Consider the following 23,533-nt stretch of genomic DNA (forward strand, 5'->3'; position numbering starts at 1 on the left):
ATCGAGGAGAACAGCGAGGGTGGGGGTGTATTCGGGTTTGTCGGACTGTGGGGGATTTTTGGATGGAATATGCTGTACAGCAGTGCTGGCAGTGCTGCTTGCGCTACCTGCTCTTCGTCCTAAAATACCGGCGTGTCTGTGCGAGGCGTGCTTTGTTTTCCCCCCAGACGATGAACGACTGGGCCCCCATCGCCAAGGAGTACGACCCCCTGAAAGCCGGGAGCATCGATGGCACGGATGAGGAGCCCCACGACCGGGCCATCTGGAGGGCGATGCTGGCACGGTACGTGCCCAACAAGGGGGTCACAGGAGATCCTCACCTCACTCTCTTCGTAGCAAGGCTCAATCTTCAGACAACAGAGGAGAAGTTAAAGGAGGTCTTCTCCCGGTACGGAGACATCAGAAAGATCCGTCTGGTTCGGGACCTGGTGACGGGGTTTTCCAAGGGTTATGCGTTTGTTGAGTACAAAGAGGAGCGTGCTCTCTTGAAGGCCCACCGGGACGCCAACCGGCTGGTTATTGATCAACATGAGATCTTTGTAGACTTTGAACTGGAACGAACTCTCAAAGGATGGATTCCTCGGAGGCTTGGAGGTGGTTTTGGAGGCAAAAAAGAATCTGGGCAGCTACGGTTCGGAGGACGGGACAGACCTTTCCGAAAGCCCATCAATTTGCCAAACATGAAAAATGATTTCTATGGAGAAGGATCAGCAGAGAAAAGAAACTGGTCTCGTGAGGGAACAAGGGACTGGAGAACACGGGACCGAGACCATGAAAGGGGCAGAGAGAAGCGATGGCCAGAAAGGGAGCGGTCGGGGACTTGGGGTGAAAGTGAGAGAGAGAGGGACTCCAAAGAGGAGAGGAGCAGGGGGAGGGAGAGGAAGGACAGAGACAGGAAGGACAGGGACAGAGACCGGAGCAGGGAAAGGGATACCAAGAAACAACGAGATGATGACAAACATCGGTAGGTGACAGTGCCTTGTCGCTGGGGCGCGGTGTCTGCGCTGACACCCCCAGCGTTCCAGGTGCGGAGGGTGCTGGGAGCAAGGAGCCGCGGTGTCACTGTGTGTGGCTGGCACTCGCCTGCTGGAAGCTCTCTGTAGTTCCGTTGCTCCTGCTTTTGATACCCGCTCTTGAATTGTTCTCCAGAGAAAATAAACTTTTGTATTACTGTTTATGAACTGGTGAATGCTGTAAGAAATGCACCACATGTATGGACATCCCACTGAAACTGAGCACACACCTCGTGTGACACCCCTCTGGCTGCCGGGGTTGGGGTTGACGGGAGCTCCGTATTGAATTATTTCTGTGCCGGATGTCCACACTCGTTCAGCGGGGCAGATGCCCTTTATGAAACAGTCACTTGTTGAAGAGATAGTAATGGAATAGCAACAAACTAACCTGAGAAATGTGCCCAAAACAGAAGCCAATGTGAAGTGACTTTATTTTCTTGTAGACACGGGGACAGGTGAGATCTTTAGCAATACCATGTCCTTAACTCCGTCTGTAAGGCGAGAGCGAAGCACGTAACAGATCTATTTTTAACAGCACGGGAGGATGTAATTCCTTTTCATTAGAGCAATGCACCCTACGGAACCGTGTATATACAGACACACATCTTCCGCTCAGGAGCTTGTCATTATAGGCAATTCCTAAATATTTGCTAATGTATCTTAAACTGTTTTTTTTTTTTGTCAGCCTCTGAATGGCCCTATCCTCAGCCTTGCCCAGGTTGAGGCTTTATTTCCACAAAGAGTTGTATGAGCCTTTTTCAGGGAAAAGAAGACAGACCAATATGCTGCATCCCCAAGAACAGATGGTATTAACTTTCCACAAAAAAAAAAAAAGATTGCAGAAATAATTGTTTTTCAGAAATATTTATTCAACTGTTAAAATTATTTACTGCCCAACAAAAAAAAAAAAAAAAAAAAAACAAACCCCACCAACCAAAAACCTACCCAAAAAACTTCAGTGATCCTGCCCTTCGCAGACAGGATGGTTATGCCCCTTACCCGACAACAGCCTGGCCCCTTGTCTAAACGCAGGTTTTACTTCAATATTGAGAAACAATGACAGATCTTCAAATCTTCACATACTCTTCCCTACGCGCCATCCTCTCCGATGGCACTGGCACTGCACAACCTCAGCATTTCTAGCACGAGCATGAGGAGCTGCGTGGCTCATGCCAGCAGGTCAGGAGGAACTAATTAGATTTCTGAGGTAATGGGCTACAGAGACGAGTGGGGGGAGGCTGTAGTGCTTAGTGCCGTGGTTTAACCTGGCTGCAGATTTGACCCGACAATAGCCACTGGGCGCCGGCGGAGGGGCGAGCTTTATATGCACTAGGCCGGGAGATTTCCTCTGTAAAACAGCAGCTTAGGTGCTGGGGAAAAACCATTCAGTCTGTATTTCTGTTATCCCAGCTCGTTGCTCTCAGCTGATTTCAGAAGTGATGTGCTTATTCAGGCCGCGCATCCGCTGCGTTCAGGCATCACTGCATCTCCTCTAAATGTGCCAAACGGTAAGCTATGCGATGGAGAGATTCGATGGGCATCGTTCACTATTTACTTTAACTGCCTCATCCAGCTGTAGTGTTTTGGGGTTTTTTTCTAATATGGAAGTTAAATTGAAATCTTAGCAATGCAATAATCATTAAAGACACTCCCTCTGTGTAAGAATCCGTTTTCACACAAGGGAGGAAGTGCTGCTGTTTTATGGATGCAGCTCTCTGTAAGCATAACCCTTACAATATGTTACCAAAACGTAACCAGGCAAAAGCGTATCTGCTCCATACTAGCATCAGATGCTACCGTCACTGTTCCAAATGCAGATCTCTTTCCTGTAAGGCCACATTTCCTCCGGGCCCAGCACTGCAGTGACACCAGGGAGGCACAGTAACACCTTCTCTACCTCGCACATGCGCAAGGTCTGTCTTCAAAACATGGCACAGTTACGGTCAGGAGCAGAGCGGTACTCAGCCCACCACTGCAAAGAATGGTTTCCTGGCACGGTTACACTCCAGACGGGCTGTGAACGTGAAAGAGTCCAGAGTCTTGGATCACCCTGCATTAGAAACAACGAGCCTGCACTAAACCCTCTGGCTCACTCTCATCTAGGACATCTTGGGGTCCTTTGAGAGTTCCTCCTACATCCACTGCCTGGAGGAGCTGGAGCTTTACTCCAGCCTGTACACCAGCCCGTCCACTGCATGGGGCTTTAGCGTCGTGGTTTCTGTAGATCCAACCTCAGTCAGACCCAAGGGTCTCACAAGCCAAACTGCAAAGCAGATCTGAATCCCACCTCCTGGGCGTTGGGCTGTGCTGGGCTTTTGTGGGAGGTTACGCCCCTGTAACCGCAGGCTGCCCCAGCACCAGCGGAGCAGCCTGCACGTACAGAATTCATCTGCTCTGCCCAAGGAGGGTTTCGTCAGAGAAAATGTTTTGAGTTGGGGTCATCTCTAAGTCAGTCAAGATAGTTCCTGTCAGCTGGTCGAGGATGTCTTATCTAGACAGAAGAGGGAGTGTGACTTAATTAAAAACCCATCTGTGGGAAAGAGACCCAATTCCTTTCCAGCAGCTGGCTGCTGCTCTAGGGGGAAGGCCCTGGTAAGAAGGAAAAAAACTTGAGTGTTAGAATTCCTCCTTGTAAGCAGTTTGTTTTCCATTAATACTGCAGAACTCATGGCAAAATGCAAGGCACGCTCACCTCTTACTTCGGTTTCTTCATGCTTTAGGCACTATAGGCAGCAAGGGAAACGTATGCTCCCGCTCCCTCTCCCTCTCAAGGCTACTCCAGTTTATCGATTGGTATCGGGTGGATTTCCAAGTGGTTACTCTGCAGAATGCAGATGCCAGCTGAACTTGACAGGACACAGCAGTGCTAAGACCTGCTGTCATATGCCTCTTGAAAAAATTCTTACAGAAATAAAAAGCAAACAACCGATAGTGTTAACAAACAGGGTAAAAGAGTCTTTGCCACTAGATATTGTACACTGCAAACAAACTTCTAATAATGGCACAGGTCCTTTTTTTTGGTTTAAAGAAGCTTGTGTTACTGTAGTTAATGCATGAACAAGACCATAGACTTGTTATTCATCACAAAACAAGTCATCTAGAAGCTTCGATGTCCCAGGGTATCAGCGACTGTTACTACGCTTGGATTCTGTTTTCAGCAAACAGGCACCATGTAAACAGCAAGGGATCCCTTCTGAAGAGTACATCTGGACACAGCCGCGGAGGTGTGCAAGGGAAGGAAAAGTGATGAGCTGCCGGATTTGCTTACAGAAGCTTCTTGTTACTAGAGTGTCGAGATCTACTGCGGTAAACTGAACACCTTGAGGTTTTAGTCACAGGTGCTGCAGGGCTTCTTGTCCTTGCTCGGTGTAGGAGTCATCTCTATTTGAATTAGACCATTCTCCAAAAGTATCCTGGAAGTGAACACTTTTCTGGGATGCCTGCATACGTTTCTTATCACGAGAGAAGAAACTAAACCTTCCGGGAAGGGAGGAGTGAGGGGGGGAAAAAGAAAGAAGACTGTTTACCATCTTGAAAGCAGTTCAAACACCCGACACAATACACAGCACAACAAAACACAGAGCAAAAAAATCTATTTGCATCTGCAAAAACCACGGCAGTGAAGCCTGATGGGAGTGCATGTCAGAATGCTATTAGAGATGAAGTCACTGCAATCTCAAGCGGTTTGGCTATGGAAGCTTCAAATCAGCTCTAAATGCTGTTGACTCTACACGGTGCAGGTATAATTTTAGAATATTCCCCCTTCCCCAGCCCTCAGACAAAAGAAGCGACACAATACAGGTTAGTTTCTCGCCATAAGTAAAGTGGTATCTTTGGCATTAAATCTGTATAATTTACCATAAGGCAGAAATAGAAATTGTTTTTAAGGGTGTCAGCAAGGAAACTCGTAAGATAAGAAAATAAGCCTCCACATTGTTTCCAAGTGTACAGATTTGATATATACACTCAATTCCTGCAAAAATAAATGAATAAATGCACATACGTGCACGTGAGTTTGCAGGAGGAAGGCTCTAAAGAAACGCACACAAGTGTGCACGTCATTTCCTGTCACACGGCTTGGGTGCTCTAAGATAATGACGTACATGAACCAACAGCCATTTAATACAACAACAAATTGCCAGCTGACAACAGAGCTAAAAAAATACAGTTGGAAAAGTCCTTAGTGTTATTTTGTTGGTATAGGGTGAAGTTACTTGATTAGGCAAATTCAATGTTCGTCACGAGTTCAGTACAAGAGGCGTTAGTGCAGGGTTTAGGTCTGCTGAGAAATGCAAAAGTTGTGGTTCCCGCTACCCAAGGTCTGAACTGGCTGCACATCCTTCGGGTTTTCCTGGGGCACTTCAGGAGGCAGATATTGTTTTGCTTGCACAGCACCAAGTGTAACACAGTTCTGATCCAGGAACTGACAAATACTTCTACAGTGAGAGACTATGCAAACATAAACACAGCTTTGACAGGTGATGGAATAAGGTCAGGGCATAAACCTGGTGCCGTGTCCTTGCCCCACCGTCCTCAGCGTTCTTCCTCCACCCACACTTCCTGGAGTCTCCCCTTGTACCATGATCCCCATCGTCCAAGCTGCCTTGTGCAGAGCAGGGAGCTCTGCCTTCGGTGTCTCGACTACAGGAGACTGTATTTGAGTGGCAGATGAGGTTCAAGGCAGCTTTCCACAAAAAAAATCCTATTGTATATGCAGGTCAGCATGATGATAGCTATTAAGAATATTAAGAATAATTATTTCTTGACTAGAAAGTGATTAAAATAGCTACACAAGTGCAATGCCAGATAACCAACGTTGCTAGCAGGACCTGAACTTTTGCACTTCCTGGCTTCAGATGTGCAGCCTGAATAGTAAAATAAGTCTTTTGCATTTAATTAGCCTCATACTTTTCTACCACCCTCATCACAGGAGCTCATAGATTCACACACATATGCTATGCCTTTTCAGGGCCAGATCTGATTCCAGGTGATAAAAGAAGTCTCTGGTCACTGAGGCTTTCTGCTGAGCGTGTTTGGTCCTGCATGGTCAGGCTTAGGATCTTGAAGTCCACACAAAGGACTGCTGTTTTTATGCAGTAAGTTTCAAATGTCAAACTTCAGTATTTTTTCACTTTATCATGAAATTCAGTAAGATAAATATATGTTTGTAAAAAATCTCTACAGGAAGCAGAAGGGTAATTCCTTCTGAAACAGTGAAGATTGTTATTACGCCTAGAAAACTCTGATGGAGGATGTTTGGAAAAAGCATGTCTTTGTGGAGAGGAAGGGAATTTAAATACTGTGTTGTTGCTGTAAATACAAAGATCACCAAAGCAGCAGTTCTAATGTAGAGTGGCATTAACAATTATCAGTACATCTTCCAGAGACAGCCAAGAATAGAATGAGAGCATTGATTATTGAGAATGTACGCTCTATTCCAAAATACATAATTAGAGACAAAATATACAGTGCATAGATAGAAAGACATGGAAACAACAGCCTATAATTAACACTGGAAATTAATGTAGATATCAGCCATTCCATTCTGTAAATCTAACTAACTGATTTGTAACGGCTTTCTTAAAAAGCATTGGTGTGAACTGTGAATAGGTGCTCTTAGTAAGCAACATTAACAGATGCTGGTTAAAATTGCATATTGCAACAAGTTCCTCAGGAGTAATGACTGGTTTAGCATGGAAACATTAAGGCAAAAGGTGATCAAATGTCAATACTTGGGGATGAGCATGGAGGACTACGATGAGCTGTGTACTGACTGGTCATTCTGATTGGCACATTGTTCTTCTGTGATCCCACAGGCAGCCGATGAGAATGGAACCAGCAGTGCACGTTAACACAGGGTCATGCAAAAGGAAACCACAGTACCAAACATTAAAAAAAAAAAAATTCCTACAAGGGACACAAGTCTTCTTATTGGCTGCAATGTGGGATCGTCTGGAATCAATCCAGCTGCTACCATGGGCATTATGGCTGTAAAGATCCTGGTCAGGAAAGTACAGACACAGAAGAGATAAGACTAGAGCAAGGGAAAGAAAAAGCATTCCATTAAAAAGAAAAGAGGCAAACACGATACATGGGGTTACTTTGAATTACCACACAGGACACGTCACAGGGAGAGGTAGATCTGCATCACCCAAGACAGCTCTCCTCACTGAAAAACTTGTATTTAGAGAAAGCAGTCGCTGCAACAGTTTAAATTGCTTTTGAATTTCTAAAAGATACCACTTTCCTGTTGTGAGGCAGCCTGCAATTGGGGTTGGATTTCATCAGGGTATTACCACCTCTAGCAATGCAGAGCAGAGTGCACATTTTTCTTCCCAAGAGACACACAGGCACATACAGAATGAGATGGAGGATGAAGGTGTATGTTAAGAAGTACAAAAAGGACTCTGCTGTGACTACTGGATATTTGCATGGAAAAAAGGGTTAGACAGGACTGGTATTACAGTTAAAGATGTATAAATGTTACAGTTGATAGTTTCAAGTTAAAAACCAGTATCACAGGTGAAATCTGGAAATAACCCCCTGTGCAAGCTACTCAGTTAAAGGCCTGTGTATCTGCTCCAAAAGAACCTGCGCTGCTTCACATGCAGAAAGATGGCAACTGCAGGCAGCTAAATACCAAAACCTTGCAACTACTCTATCAGAAACACTTTCTAGCTGGCTGGCAGCAAGACTGTTTCTTTGTGAGAGGTCAGCACTTTACGCATTATACAGTTCATGCAACCTAGAGGCTGAGGGAGCACGCTGGCCAGGTGCTCTGTGCCCTGCCAGTGCCACACAAACCTGCCAACACACCTTCATCCATACCTGGAACACCCTTTGTTTTTTCTAAGGCTTCTCCTCAGAGGTTCTCCCTTGTGCCAAATAATTTTTTGAACTGTGGACTAATGTCAATTAAAGATTAAGTTGGAATCATGAGAGACATTTCATTTGTGAGCAAACACAGCTCTCCCCAACACAGCCACTCTAACTGCTATTCTTAGATTAACAATGAAAACAAACAAGCAAACATTGTTGTATCATCAGCAGTAGCTAGGAGTTCTATTTTTCTGCGTTGTGGCATGGTCCATGAGCTGCAGAAATGTGACAGACACACCAGCTTTTGTAGACCGCAAGAATAGGAAGAAAACTTATGGCTGTTTCGGGCATTACATCAGTGTATCCTTCACGAGAAAACAAAAGGGCGTTTTCTGCTCAAAACAGAGGGAGCATTTTTAATCCTTGTACTTTTCCTCCTCAGTAAAGCCTCCTGGTTGCATTATTTCATCAAAACTCTGACATGTGATGTGATGTGATAGAGACAAATGTAGAAATCAGTCAGGCTGAGATCAGAACTCAGAGTTTCTCCCAGACATGCAAACCCTGGGAATGAAACCTTGCAACACGTGCTCCAGACTTCTGGTTAGCCTAAATAGTGTACTGAAGAAGGAGACGTTAGAACTGGAGTGGGCTTCTTGGGCACACCAGTCTGGCCCATAAACACCAGCACATGCGGTACTGTTGGACTCCCTACAGCAAAAGGTACCATGGGAAATAATCCGAGACTGAAAGTTGACCCAGAACTAGGCAAAAGTTTTGGCCAAAGCCAACTGCTGTTTCATTATACCAGTCAAATGCTCCTTCAATGCCTCTCCTATATACATTAGGGATATAGTTATCTTATTTTTTAAATTATTTAACATTTTCCTACCCATAAGAAACATTTAGTATTTGGAGACTATATCCAGTATCCATAGAAAATATGCTACTTACAGGCGTTTGATTCCAGATTCAGGCTGAGTTGAGGGCTTTGACTGAATTATGGGTGTAGGTTGAGGGGATCTAGTTTCTTCTTCTGTTTCCTCACTTGAAAGAAAAGAAAAGATAATTAATGGTCTCCTCCCAAACCACAGAAGTGATTTAAGTTCTCAATTTCAATGGGAGATTTTTCTGTCAACCAAGGAACAGCACCTAGAACCGGGTCTCCTTTCAGTGTTTTCTTCTCATTGTGTCAAGGAGAGGGCGAAGAGGAATGCATTGAATGAAAGTTCTAGAATTTTCATTTTAGACCCCCTCTTATCCTCATTTTTGAAGTTCAAAAGTATTAAATGTTTATAATCTTTCTAAGATTCATGGAGAACCTGGGAGTTAGGGAAGGATGTAGTTTTTCCAAGTTCTGAGGAACCAGATTCCCCCTAAAGCTGTATGCTTGCAGTCTCTACTTTAAGCCTTTGCAGAAACACAAGCTTGTTGGATACTCTTTAAGAGCACATTTATTGTTTCTCGCCCTGCCCTATGGCTCCCCTGTTTATAGCATGCGATAGGAGGAGATCTAACCTACCTTTTGTAATATAAAAGCTCCTCTTGAAGTAAAAACACTTTCGATTTCAATTCATTCCTCTCATGAAGGACATCCCGGAGCTCCTGCAAGGTGAATCTCGGACGATTTGGATCTTTTAAGTCCATTGCCATCTTTTCTGACTCTGAGAGGCAGTCATCATTGTTTGGTTCTGTCTAGGAAGCAAAACATGGGCTTGAAATTCACCATGTGAGTGCATGTCTGAGGAGTTTAAAGTATTTATCAGCCTAGTTCCTAACCTCTTCCTTTCAGCACTATTAAATCCTCTTTCAAGAGAAGCACAGCCATTTTAAGAGGGGAAAAAAGGTAGAAGGAATTTGTTTTTCACGTTAAAGACTGTCATCAAGAAAAGCTGAGTCATCTGATGACTTTATTCTTCCCTGTGCTCAGGTTGACTGATAACACACACAGGACTGGTCAGACCTTGGCAAGCTTCTGAAAGATGATCTGAGCTCTATTGTACTTCTCTTCACCTGGTGTTCAGGGGAAGCTTGCAAAGAAGGAAGACCCAAGTGCTGTGACTTACCCTGTGCTCACAGCAATCTTTCTCAGAGTTACATGTTTGGGAAAACAAACACACCAATTGTTTCTAGCAGGCCTGAACACAGGGTCCAAGGAATTCCAAGGATTTCATACTTTTAACAAATGGGGTAAATCAAACATCAGCTTTTTATATAAACACTGAAAAAACCACATAGCAAAGATCATGACAGTTCCTTCCAGCTCCCCCCACAGAGAAAGCTCCTTTGGATGTAAACATATTAAGTGGAGATTTAAATTTATATCTCCTTAATGCCTTTACTGAAAAAAGCAGGATTGGAGTTAGCACCAGGATCTAGCTATAAAGTGGAAGAAACCAGCAGATTAATGCTCAATGAGGCATTTATACATGTGTACCCTTGTCTCTTCTTTTCATCTGAGAAGAGTTCACTGGAAGCTTGGAGGAATTTTATCTCGCACCACCCAGTTTCTGTGGCTCGCAACAAGCCAGAACTTGCACTCTAGGCACGTGGTTGGATTCCCAGGCCTGGGGGGCTGCTTCCTGTCACCCAGGTGGACTCTAGCACCTGCAGAGAACTATTTGGCCCTAACTGCTTGTGAAAATGTAGCCTGTATAAATACAGCATTCAGAAGACCATCGTTCAGGTCCTCTACTGTTCTTCCACTCAGTGGCTGCACAGAGCTGAGGAGCAGTTCATGAGAAATCCCAAGCTTCTGGGAAGGGAACTTAGAATCAAGACGCTGAAGAGCAGCTACAAGCCTTTAGAGATCCACAGGATTTCCAACAATACAAAGGTGTGCAAGGTACTCTGTCCTAGCAAAGTCCATTTGAAATGTAGTAAAGTCCATTTGAAATGTGATGCTTTTTCAAGGACTGTCTAGAGTCCAGCACATGAAATCAGAGATGCCAGCAGCCAGGTCAGCCACCCACCCTCCCAGTAGGATGCAGAGATCAGAGTCTCAGAGCTCCTGTGTTGCCGTGGTGCCTCGCTGGGATACAAGCTGGAAAAGTGAGGAGCTAAGTAACAAAATTCTTAAATATAGTCAATTTTTTGTAAGCCTGATCCTACTCTCTTTTGAGCTCATGTGCTTGTGAAACAGTTTTGCTACCCATTGATGTATGATTTCAGATTAAACTCATCATCTGGGCTAAGGCTGGTGCAATATCAGTTTCTATGACAGGGACCGCAGTCCTTGTCCTGCAAAGACAAAGCAGCAGAGCAATGCTCACTTGTCCATTTGTCTGATTCACCCAATTCATCCAAATGAGTTTCTTTACAGAGACTACAATAAATAAAGATAAATGCAACCTAACAAGAGACTCAAAGGAAATTACCCAAACACTTTTCCTCTTCTTCACCTCTCTAGATTAGGGCTTGAGCTGATGCCTCTTCTTTTGGTTGTATATTTGCCCCCCACCTTTTCCCAAATAAGCTATTTTTGCTAGATTTTGCTCACATCAGCAAAGACTGAGCAGCCTGTAACCAATGCAAATGTATTTGACTGAAACCAACCAGCAATGTCCATTCCAGAGCATGCAGCTGTTCCAGCTTTCTGCTTGCCACTGCGATTCCTGTCTGGCCATCATCCTGACAGAGAGAGCGGGGAACAGCTCTAATTAGAAGAGGCACCATTGCCACCGAACTGATGAGCTAGAGAGAGGTAAAGAATGCCTCCTTTCTCTCCAGAGACTGAAGCCACTTTCAGTCCTCCTGGCTCCAGGCCTAGGCTGGAAGCTGGTGTGTCCTGGCTGAATTAACAACAATGAAATCATCCTTTTCATTATTAATGCCGTGCTTGCCCAATTCAGCAGTGACATCTTCACACAACACTGGCTGTCACATTCCAGGGGTGACCAGGGTACCCCATCAGCCTTTGCCTCTGCTTCTTGATGTATATTCCTGCCTACTACAAGTGAACTGGATGCTTCACTCTGCTGCAGTCTGTCAGGTGCTTACAATGCTGCTTGGTACTGGAGCTCTTGCCAGCGCATCCAGCCAAACAGCTCTATATGATAGCGCTCCTCAGTTCTTTCAGATCATCAGAACCCTTATCCTATCTTGTACTCTAAGAGCAGCATTAGGAAAGGGAAATACAGCACATTTGGTTTAGTTAGACAGAAGTAGTGTCATATGCAAAAAGAAAAATAATAGGAACCATAAAGAGGAATAAGGGATGCAACAGATGAGAGGCACCTTTTCTCAGGAAGCTCCCCTCAAGTTTGCATTCCTACTGCTCAGATCTCAGCACCAACTCAATTTGCAGATTGTCACTTTGCCTGGTCCTGCAAGTGCTTGAGTATGCAAGCAGTAATGTTTGCTTTTCATGAACATTTGCGCTAGTACCACTTCACTGCACAAATTCTAATAGGAATCAGAAGCAGAAATAAGGCCAAAATTGTTTCCTCTAAAAGGTGCCTTCAAATATTTATGTGTTGATTTGGTAGCAATAGACCAGCTTAGTCCTGACAGATCAAAAGTGCCAGATGCAAGGACCAAGCGTGCAGAGTTCTGCATTGCCTCTGGGATCGCTTCTGACACTATTTCTTTTTTACTATGGCTCTCATGCCACCACTGTCAGTGCATAGCACATTTGGGACCCATTAGGGCTTGCATATTTGCATACTCGGCAAAGCTTAAGCTCCTTGTCAGCTGTTTATCTTCTGGAAAACCCAAGCTGTTTAAGATACCTGTTTGTTTTCCTTCGGGGGAAGGGGTTGATGTGTACAAACAACATTAAGCCAAACATACTAACACAGTGCTACCAAAGCACCTCTGCCTCCAGTACAAATTAACAGCTGATACTCCAGAGATTTTGGATTGCTTCGTAATGTTTTTAATACAATGCTCTCTTTTGGAGCAATGATTTGTTCTGATCCCTGGTGAATTCTGCAGCCTCGTGCATGACCCAAAGGTGACACCTCCTGGGACATGTGACGGGTAGCCAAGGCTAAGGGGAGAGCTGTTCTCTAACGCAGACATCCCGCTGCTGACTTGTGCTGCCACTCTGCCTTCTGTGAGATCGGTTCCCTCCTTTAGGAAGGAGGGGTCTGTCCCACTGGGTCATCATCCATCCTAACGGGGCCTTTCCTGTCACAGTGCAAGGAGTGACGTTGCTCTCTGTATGTCACATGTGAACACAAACTGCTGTCCTCAAGTGCCACCATTGCCTCTGATGTGTATCAATCACGTTTATCCAAGGAAGAGGTACTTGGTATGAAGTCCAGAGCTTTTTAAAAGGCTGTTTAAAAAGTGATTTAAAGAGCCCCTTACCTTCTCTTCCTCCCCATTTTGGCTGTCCTCACCCTGCAGTTTTTCTCTCAGTTTCCCCAGCTCTGCTCGCAGGTTGCCCATCTCCTGCTCCTTAGTTTGCAGATATGCTTCTAACTCCACCTTCTGCTCAATCAGCGCCTTCCCCTGAGCCTCCACAACAGTGATCCGGTGCCGCAGGTCGTGGTTAATTTTCATTAACCTGTTCTGTTGCTGCTGAAGCTGCAAAACATTGATGCAATAGGTCAGCATCCATTGAGCCATCAGCCACGATGGCCAAGTCCCAAACATCATGCTAAAGAAAAAATAGTGGGTTTCTGTTGAAGTTAATCTGGAGAACTCTCCTCCCTCCTCACTCCCAGATTAATTAGATATTTTTTTAAATAAGTATCCACTACAGTTGCAGTCACCAAAATTTAATTGGTTTCTAGAGTAATGAGGCATTTCTCCCCTAGCACAGGGAATTCTTCATCTAAAAGCAAATCCATAATTTCTGATATTATATTTCAGGAAAGCAAAGTTCAAGGATAGGGTGGCTTACGGGATTCTGAATCAAATCTTAACCCAGAGTAGAAGAGAGAAAGACCAGACAGGAATCCTTAGTATTCAATCTATATTTATTTACTTTGAGCTCTTAGGCTCTCTCCTAAGGCAGGATGTGACCTGCTGGGCATTGTATGGACAGCACCAGTTTGAAAGGCCACAGTTCATCCCACAGGCACTTGGGTAGAGCAGAGATCATCTAGGCCAGGCCCTCACTAGCACCAGAAAAGTCCCAGGGCCTAAGGAGATGAGGCAGCGCAAGGATGGGAAGCAAAATATGGGTAAGGAGGTCATTCTCCTGACACAGAAAGAACCAAGACATCATGTGATTCCCAAAGTCACAGTGGAGTCTGGGATTCATCTAAGACTAAAGCTGGATCTCTCGTGCTGTGGTCCCCAGGGCCACCCATCCTCTCAGCGACCTTCTGTTCACTGCTGGCAAAAGTAAGTGACCTGCGCTGGGCCCAGGCTGCTTCCTCCTACCCCTTTCCCGTTCAAGGAGGTAACCCACATTGGTGTGGGAGGGCGTGCGTGGTGTCCCTGCTGACAAACTCGGGGATCTCTGGGTGGAGTGAGGCAGGGGGTGCTGAGGAAGTTCGCACTGCCAAGGCAGAGAGAGATTCAAGAAGACAGAGAAAGTTACTTGTCATGTTCCAAGGAAAGGGGAGAGGTACGAGGTCCTTAAGGAAACAAAACAACCTGTCCTTCCCCCATCTTCCTCTCTTGTTACACTGGTTTTCTGTCATATTCCAAGAGTGCCTGGTCCTTCTGAACACAGCAGAGGGTGTGTGTCCACACTGAAGGCTGCCTAAGCACTTTGGACACTCCACAGTTATGCCAGACACGTTAGTTATTGGGCTAATAATCTGGCATTGCTCAAAAATTCTACATTAACTTACAACTTGAAAACAGGCTATGGAAGTATGGGTGAGAAAGAAGAGAAATAGGAAGAGTAAGAGTCACTTACAGCCTCTACATCCTCATTTTTAAGTCCGAGTTCCCGGTCCTTTGCTCTGATTTCATCCCTCTGTTTATCTACCACTTCCTTCAGCTTCTTCATGACTTGCCGCTCTCTCTCTGACATTCCTGGTTAAAAAAAGATCACAGAAAACCAACGAAGGACAATCAGGAACTGCTGAGACTGAGAACAATAACAGCGAAAAATATTTAGGTAAAGACTCTGGAAGTTGCTTGCTGGTAGAATTACAGAGAAGCTGTTGGAAGATGCTTTAAAGGTTACTTCAAGGGTAACAGGGAACATAGATGACACAACCCACTCCATAAAGCCACTGGACAGAAGTACCTTAAAAAAGGAACTGACAGTCCTCAGAAACATTTATAACAGTGCAGTGACACTGCTAGATCTTGCTGCCTCAGTAGTTTTACATCAGTGTTCGCACTGTGCCCCAGGGAGCTTAGTTACCTGTGTGATAATCTGTAAAATCAGCTGTCCAAGGCCCTGGGAAAATTGTAAAAAAGACAGTCTGGATCCTCAGCAAGATCTAAACGAGATTTCACTATTGTGGATTGCACCTCGATCCAAACCAGCTGAGGTGCACTGGACTAGAATGACTTTATGTTGCAACCCAGTTTTGTGTTGGGTGAAAGGGAAATGAAGCAGGACCTTCAGAAGGTACCTCCATCCTGAATCTAGAACAGAAATTTAGTCTGAACTATGGTCATATATTTTCTCTTCATGTTTTGCTACCCTTTCCCCATCCCATTGTGTGATAATTCATATTTAGAATAACTATACTTCAGAGAAAAATACCACATGGCATTTCACTTGCAAAAGATATTCAGAACACTGCCAAGAATCCAACATTGATCCTGTTTGAAAATAATGAGATTAACCTGAAATCTGACCAATGAATCATTAAGAAATGTCATAAATCACAAAACAGGAATAATTTTCCCATTATTTGCCATTACAGAGATCATCAGGAAGGGGCACTACAGTGACAGGCTCTTCAGAGCAAACACAGACCAGATGATTTAACTTGGTGAGATGATAAATCTAGTAAACTAACTTTTCCTGATAACTGCACAGAGACATGCAGTTTGATGGTTTTAAACTATCCCATGAAATCATGTTGCACAAAATTCTATAGGACAGCTTGAAGATGAAAGCCTGTGACCAAGGCAGTGGGTGACCAAAGCCCAGTCCAAGCAGAAACTCAAATCCAGGATCTGCTGCTGTCTTGTTTAATTACCTTTAGCAAATTACTTAGTTACCTGGGTCCTCAGCTTCCTTCATTCACAAACTGTGAGTGGTGACAATTTATTCACCCCGAGCTATGGCACAGCGGAGAACAGGTAACTGCTCTGCTGGGAAAAGGACTGGTGATCGTGGCTGGCTGGGAATTTGGTTCAGAAGACGTGTTCCTGTCAAACCCCAGAAAAGAGCTGAGAGTGACACAGTGTTCACATTCTAATATTATGTTCTTGTCTTTTTTAATTGTGTGGTAAGCTTGCCTGCTCTATTTATAGACCCTGGTCCTTATCATCTCTCTGCTCTAGGTTCTATTTCTTTCCAGGATAATTTTAATTCTTCACGGTGGTAACAGTTCATACCCACCAGGGAAGACAAGTAGACACTGACACATACTGCTACTGAACTCTTACAGACATCCACACTCTCCTGTCACAACACAGGTCTGACACACCACTGTATCCACAAATCTCACTGCAGGTTCCTGGATCCACCCTCTGCAGCCAGTCTCAGGGCTGGGGCTTAGAATATCAGCTGCATTTAAAAACAAAATAAAAAAAATCCAAAACCTTGCCTTGAAGTACAAAGGGACTGCAGTGAAACTTTAGACTGGTGGTTTCACCCCAGTAGGAGCTAGGAATAGTGAGCGCAGCTATATCCATTAGTACTTGTGAGATGCTTTGAGATCTCTAGCTAGCAGGTGCTATTTAAAGAATAAAGTACCATTTCAGTGCTGACTGCTTTTCCTCCCACTGTGCTCATTTTTCTCCCTAACATTTGGTGAACCTAAAAAGCTTCAATTGTGTGCAGAGATCACTACATTATCATTATTATTTTAAGAGGAGGGGAAAGGAAAGGTGGGAAGTGTTTGTGAAACAGTCACATCATCTTCCATTTCCTCAGGCACTGGGGAAGAGGGGAGGGAAATCGCTAAGTACCCCAAATGTAAAGTAATTATCTCTAAGTGATTTAAACTCTAATAACTGTAAGATCTGAAATGGCACACCCAGCTGGCTTCCCTAGGCACGTCCTATGAGCAGCTTCCTGTGGATTGCTGTGATCATAGCATTGTTTGAGCAAGGGAAAGGAAAGCAACTAAAAAAAAAAAAAAAAAAAATTGAAAAAAAATATAAATACTTAGAATAGAAATTTGCTTCCACTTTTGGAAGGGAATTGTACATTCCTCAGCAGCCTAGCACGAGGCTCACGGAACCTGAAATCCTGCTGCTTGTATCGCCACAGCCAGTCTGAGACAGCGGCTCCCCCCGCTGCAGAACAGCAGCCTGCTTGTCCTGTTTGACACACGTTGGGTCAAGTTTGCTTGTGGCATTTTACTAGTTTCAGTTGCCACCACCAAGTAGGGCTCAGTTTGAGCTTGGGAGGAACAGTGTTCACCCCTCCTGTGTATTTTGTATTCTGCCACATGTCCTTTCATATAAACCCTGCTCAGACCCTCAGCAGGTGCCCTCTCTGCAGAACACTCCTGTTTAGACAGGATTGCCTCTGCTTCTCTACTGAACACCTTCATTATGCTGACATGAGGCTCTGTGAACGCTGAGGTGACTATTAACTGGCAAGGACTGAATCTGAAAGCCTTGTATGTCCAAATCACTGGCCTCTTTTGCCTGTGCTAAAAATAATTCCTTTAACTGTCTGGTGAGTAAGCAGCAGGGGCTAGCCGCTAAGGGGAGACATGATCACAATACTAAATCATGCTGAGATATGAAGACTGGAGTCTAGTCAAAGTTACTCCAGCAAACAAAGTATTTAGCTTGAAAACCTGCCTCTGTAGACTATTCACGTATTAGATCAAATGATGAAGACTGAAAAAAAGCAGCATGACTGCTTTCCAACACTATCCAAACAAGACATTGAGACAAATTTACCCCCATTCATTAATGACAACATTTCCTAAAAGGAAAACAGTTGGATTTGATATAATAGGTCCCAATAATAAGATGGGGTGGCTATAAATTAATGTGATTTGACTTAAACTGATGAATTTGGCCAAAGAATATCAGTGCTCCCAGAATCTGATCTCTGGAAGGGGTTTATGGGTTTTGTTTGTTATTAAACTTGGGTAGGCACAGTAAAAATAACAGGAAAAGCATGCCTGGCATTTGCTTGGCTGAGTGTGGAGAGTATGGCTATATTTAAATACAAGCACATGAGCTGCAGTGAGCTAGATACCCACTGAAATAAAAAAGAAAGAAAAAAAAAATGAAAACAAAGGGGAAGCTCTTTCTTTATAACAAGATGTCATAGTCTTCGTGGTCCATGACTCATCACTGCCATTCTGAAATTTTGCGTGGAGTTTGTAAGGCTGCTGTTGAGCTACTTCTTTGCCATTGATTGACTCCTAAATTGAAAGCATTGAATTTTTTTTTTTTTTAAGTGGTGATCTTGAGAGGTTTAACAATTTTTAGTTTCTGAAGATTTTATTATACTCCTCCCCAGGGCAAGTGAGCAGTACTCAGCCTCTGGGAGAAAGCAAGTGCAACTTCTGCAGTGTTGGGACAGAGTTGTATCCACCTAGAGCAAGTCTTCATTTAATCCCAACCTCCAGTGTCTGGAAAAGGATCTCTCTTTGTTCCTCATGCATTCCTGGGGAGCTGCAACAGCTCAGCTGTGTGGGCTGGCTTGCAGATTTGCCAGTGACACTGCATGCTACACATAGGGTGCCAGCCTTTTGAGGAAGCCATGACGTTACTGATAAGCAGAAAGTGGAGCTGTGGCTTGAGGCAGTGGACCAGAGTCCCGTCCACGTATGATAGTTCAGAAAGCCACCAAGTTCCAGACTGACTCACCATCACAGACATGTTTTGCTGCTGGAGTGATGCTGTTAACATTCTCGCCTGTCCACCCCATCTCTCAGCTCAAGGCTGCCTCATCCCCAAAGCTGCACAGTCATTTTTTTCAACTCTTCAGCTTAAAACCCAGCAAAGTATCATGAAATGGACTCAGGAGCCAGCAGCCTCAAATGATGTGCTATGAAGTGTCAAGCAAACAGACATCTCTTCACCTGCTCTCGGGAAAGAGCTATTTGCTGAGCTGTGGGTGAGAGCCGAGGATGGCAATTGTTTCAGTTGCTGCAGTGAAATCTACATGTACTTGCAAGTCAGAATGTTCTCTTGAACTTCATTGTGCCTCAAGAAAGAAGTTGCCCACAAATTGGTTGTTTCAACTCTTCAGGATTCACCCACTCCCTGGATTATAAATGTCTTCACTTATTCTCAATTGGCTGTAAGTCCCAAACAAGTGAGGGAAACCTAAGGGCAGGTAAACCAAGTAAAATCAGTCTCTCCTATTCTAGGAGAGTATCACAGTGTTCTCCTAGAATATCTCTATGTGGAGGACTGATAATTCAGAGAAAGAAATCTTGATTTGCTGCTTTACAAACAGTTATGCCAAATAGATCAACAGTTGCACTTATCTTTGTGCATAATGATATGAAATAAACATTGCTGAATGGATTATTGTTTGTATTAGAAAACATAATGGGGGCTTAAGAATGTTTTTTGCAAGATATGAGCTAAAAATAAAAAAAAAAGGTGCTATACCGAAAAAAAAAAAGGGAGGCTTGACTTTAGTTTCAGAGATGCTACTCAGCCAAACAAAAAGCTGTTCAGGCTTTTCTTTCCCTCCTACCCCCACCTCTTATCATATCTTCAGTATCACCATGTATTCAGAGATTTTCTAGTCAGGTAAAAATCCAACCAAACAAAAACCAACGCCCAGACCTGCATTAATCTATAGGAAAAGAGCCAGAATATCCAGTCAGAGTACTTTGATAAAGTATTGCTTTTTATAACAAAAGCAAGTACTGAAATTGAAGTATCAAACTTGCCTTCATGCTTCTGAAATTCCTCTTCTGTGAAATTAATGTCTTTGTGAGACAAGTTTGTCATCAGTTGTTTATTCTCCTCCTGCAGCTGTGCAATTTGGGTAAGAAGGTCCTGTGCTTCCCCTCTCCAGACATCCTCCACCAGTTCTAATTCCTAAAGGGTAGACCGGGACAACACATTGATATTTTTAAACAGGTTAAAGAGTCTTTGGCTGGACTATTTACAGATCAAACTACTAACAATCCTACTATGATTCTTACAGAAAACAATTAAATGAAACTAGTTTGATTTTTCTACTTTTCTAATGTCAGCAACAAGAAACCAACCATCAAAGTCTCCTTCTGCCATATGCTGAATGTAAATACATGAGGAGACAATTCCTGATGTAAACATTTTTGTTGTGCAAGTTACTCAAAGGATAGCTCCTTATGTCCCACTTTGCTGTGAGGACCAGATTAAGGGGACTGCTGTGTTAGACAAGATAACCAAACGTGAGCAACAATTAACCTCCTGCATCCCAAGAAGCAGCTGCCAAGGCCCCAGAAACATCCCACTGCACAGGCCAGGGGAGTCAGTGTTAGGCATGCCCATTCTGAAAGAGCAGCATCTCTAGACTAAATTTCCGTTACAAAACACGAGTGTAAAATAGTGAGCGCATGATACAGTGCAGCAAATCCACAGCTCCTAGTCCACATGGTAAACACAAGACGAAACTGTGCTTCTTCTTATGTAAATTGTTCTATATGGAATGTCTCGAGTGGCATGTGCTAGCAGCAGTGAGACCCGTCAAAACAACTCCCATTTGTCAGGACAGTGTGTCAAGAGCAGCTGTCACCAATCCCCGAAAAGGTCAAATTAGGACAAAAAGTATAAAGTCCTCAAGGAAAAGCAGTTGTATTTAGAGCTTTACTCCTTCCAAAAGCCTTTGCCAAAAGTGGGGGGCATTCTCTGCTCCATTTTCATGTATGTGCTTGAAACAAAAAAAGCTGCATGCAAATCACTGGAACCAGGCTGAGTCACTTGCTGACTTTTACATTCATCCAGCGTGCCCCTTTCCTACCTAACAACAAAACACATTCAGACAACAACCCGCCAAGCACAGCTCTAGGCTAAAATAAGCTCTGCTGCGAGATTAAAGGACAGCTTTCTGCTTTGAATGTATGCTCTGATAATGGGAAATCATGTTCCTATTGGCTTTTGGGTCCAAATGCCATTTTATGGCAGCATTTATTACTGCATTGCTGTCACTTCATATCACTTGCTGAAAGTTTTGCAGAAAACACTGTATGACAAATAGGTTATAAGTAACATATAGGTGTTGTAAGCTATGGCAACTGAATAATTAAGAAGAAAATTTAATAAATCACCTCTACATTACTAGAAACTCTCTATCTTGAGAGAAAAGCAGATCTGTAATGAAACTTTATATTGCCAAATATCTGGACTATTTACAGTGATGCTGCATGTCACAACTTCGTAGCTAAAATAACAGGCTGACCCAGTTTAGGTAATAGAACAGCACATCTGTCAGTTATAAGCATACTGATAAAAAAATAGAACACACACACAAAACACCAAACTATCTAAACTTAATTATTGTGTGGCTGCACTATAAACACACAACTATACTAAGGTTTGCCCAGACAAACCTTATTTATTGCTATTTAAGAGCCCAATGAATTGGAGCAGAAATTAACTTCTGAACCCTCGTTAACAGAAGTATCAGACAGAGAAGGCAGATCTATGGGCCAGAAGGTACCAGCCAGCTCAGAAAACTCCTGATGGCGCCAAGCCAGGTTTACAGGCAAAACAGTTTTGCATCTAAAGATTTGAAGTGATAAAACCTCAAACTGATGCTTGCAAGGACCACTAAAAGCTTGTCTGGATTGTATTTTGGAGGCTTTTGGGTCACAACTATTTCTCAGTCTCTGGCTTTTTCTGCTTACCTGTACCTGTCCTGTGAAAGAGTCACTCATCAAAGCCTCACACTGGAACACAGATGGACATGACACTACTGCTCTACAGGGACTCAGTGCACTGGGAATCAACTCAATCAAAAAAAAAAAAAAAAGTATAGTGTATTTTATTTTCCCTGTTAAAATGTATTGCCACCAAAGTTTTGTCTGGATTGTCTGAACACTGTGAACCACTTTGTGATGATTAGAGAAGCTGGCAGAGCAGAGACGGTTAACTGGCAGGGGATCAGCTGACACTGGCAAGTACAGTGTTATGCAGTGACACGTTTAGGAAACTTTTTAACACATATGAACTTCAGAAGCATCTACACAGAATGTGGACTTGTACAATGATACTGGGCCTTGCTGCTGGGATCGGTTCAGTATCCACTTCACTACGCAGCATTTGGTAAACACCTGAGGTAAAGAATTACTGTTGACTGGCAATACAGCGGTCTCTGAAATCAGCGGGGAGATCTGACTTAGAGCACTTCTTCCCTTAGATGACATGGCTTCAAAAAACTTTCTGGCAGCTAGGGCTCAGGAAAAGATAATTTGATTCTAGCAGAGAGCCCAGACACAGTATGGGACCAGCACAACAGACCACCCACCTTCCCCCAAGTTAGATCTGTTTGTTAGAAGGGCAAAGGCACAGGCTTGGTACTTGTATCTATTCTCTAGACCTTTTCACTTCTGGAGACTAAACAGGGCTTCATACATTAAAGATCTTCTACCATCCTTTTCAGAGACACTGCCCTGAGATGACTTCTGCAAAATGTTGCAGGAATTATTCTGGATTTTTCATATGCTACCCAAAAGTCCTCTCGTTGACTCTTTTTAAAGCATAAAACTTGAATTTATTTAAACTAAAGCCCACTCTTGAAATTTGAGGTCTCTCTTGCAGAAATTCCCTGTCTCCTTTTTATTCTCAGTCTGTGTGTGCAAGCATGAATGCACGAGGCAGAAGCGATGATTTAACACAGTCACTTACTAGAAGAACCATTTCTTTAAATCAGTTACATGGAAGGTTTAAAAAGAGTAGATCTGCCACATTCACGGCAATAAGCAGAGCAGCTCATGCTGTCCTGCCACATGAGGGTAACTGGATATGGGAAACGATCTCTACCTTGGGCTTTCACAGGAGTGGGGTCAGGGAACTCTATGACCATCCCAGATCAAGCCAGGGGACAACATCTGACCATCAGAGGATGGAGCAGAAATCTGGGAGAGTGCTCTTCCCTACTCTTCAGATCCAACGCTGCCCTGAAATCACTCAGGCCTCCATCTCTGTCCTATGACTTGCCTACCCGATGAGTGTGCCAGGAAAACTAGACTGCTAAATCATTCACAGCCCTGGAGAGAAAAGTGTATTGTTGCCAGTGACCTTTCCTGGTCTAGCAGGAAGCAGCACTGTCCTCTCCTCAGGAGAGGGGATGGAGCAGAAGTCCTCATCGGGGAGACAGAAGGAAACACAGTGACTAGGGAAGGGGTGGAGAAAGGGAAGGAGGAAGGAAACTTCCAGGAGGAAAGGAAAAAAGAAAAAACAACCAACAACAACAACACACCCAAACCCTCAGCTACGCTAAAGCAGCATCCACGCAGAGCCCGTGAGCCACACAGCCCGCACCGCAACCTCCCTCTTTGTTTTCCCCAGCGGCTGCGGGGCGGGAGGGGGGAAGGAAACGGCGGCGCTGGGTCCCGGCTCCCCCCTCCCCACCCCCGCCCTCTGCTCTCACCTTCTGGTGCTTGCGCTCCTTCTCGATGCGGTCCATCCTCTCCAGGCGCAAGCGGTCGAGCTCCAGGCGCAGCTCCTCCATCTCGGGATTGATGTGGTTA

The 23,533-nt window shown here is 44.1% G+C and overlaps 2 protein-coding genes across 2 annotated transcripts; one reads left to right on the forward strand and one right to left on the reverse strand.

Moving 5' to 3' along the window:
• The first annotated feature begins 80 nt into the window (after positions 1–80).
• SNRNP35 (small nuclear ribonucleoprotein 35kDa (U11/U12)) lies at positions 81–978 on the forward strand. Its single transcript, XM_010075473.1, has one exon. It carries the CDS (start codon positions 171–173, stop codon positions 966–968), a length of 798 nt encoding a protein of 265 aa, XP_010073775.1. The 5' UTR covers positions 81–170; the 3' UTR covers positions 969–978.
• A 3,057-nt stretch (positions 979–4,035) lies between these two features.
• On the reverse strand, positions 4,036–23,526 carry RILPL1 (Rab interacting lysosomal protein-like 1). The gene is made up of 8 exons (XM_010075474.1): positions 23,434–23,526; positions 19,745–19,895; positions 14,653–14,771; positions 13,146–13,364; positions 9,355–9,527; positions 8,787–8,879; positions 6,925–7,012; positions 4,036–4,490 (listed from the first exon to the last, which is right to left on the reverse strand). The coding sequence occupies exons 1-8, from the start codon at positions 23,512–23,514 to the stop codon at positions 4,485–4,487; spliced, it is 930 nt and encodes a 309-aa protein (XP_010073776.1). The 5' UTR covers positions 23,515–23,526; the 3' UTR covers positions 4,036–4,484.
• Positions 23,527–23,533: the final 7 nt, after the last annotated feature.

This window comes from Pterocles gutturalis, unplaced genomic scaffold (assembly GCF_000699245.1).
Source record: "Pterocles gutturalis isolate BGI_N339 unplaced genomic scaffold, ASM69924v1 scaffold28727, whole genome shotgun sequence".
NCBI lineage: Eukaryota > Metazoa > Chordata > Aves > Pterocliformes > Pteroclidae > Pterocles > Pterocles gutturalis.

What these genes read in the sequence shown, in the direction of transcription:
- SNRNP35 (XM_010075473.1), top strand. Translation starts at nt 171, where the DNA reads ATGAACGACTGGGCCCCCATCGCCAAGGAGTACGACCCCCTGAAAGCC.
- RILPL1 (XM_010075474.1), bottom strand. Translation starts at nt 23,514, where the DNA reads ATGGAGGAGCTGCGCCTGGAGCTCGACCGCTTGCGCCTGGAGAGGATG. An exon ending in GGAATTTCAGAAGCATGAAG is followed by an intron (nt 14,772 to 19,744) that starts GCAAGTTTGATA and finishes TTTTTTAACCAG; the next exon opens with GAATGTCAGAGAGAGAGCGG. An exon ending in AAAATGGGGAGGAAGAGAAG is followed by an intron (nt 9,528 to 13,145) that starts GTAAGGGGCTCT and finishes TTTGCTTCCTAG; the next exon opens with ACAGAACCAAACAATGATGA.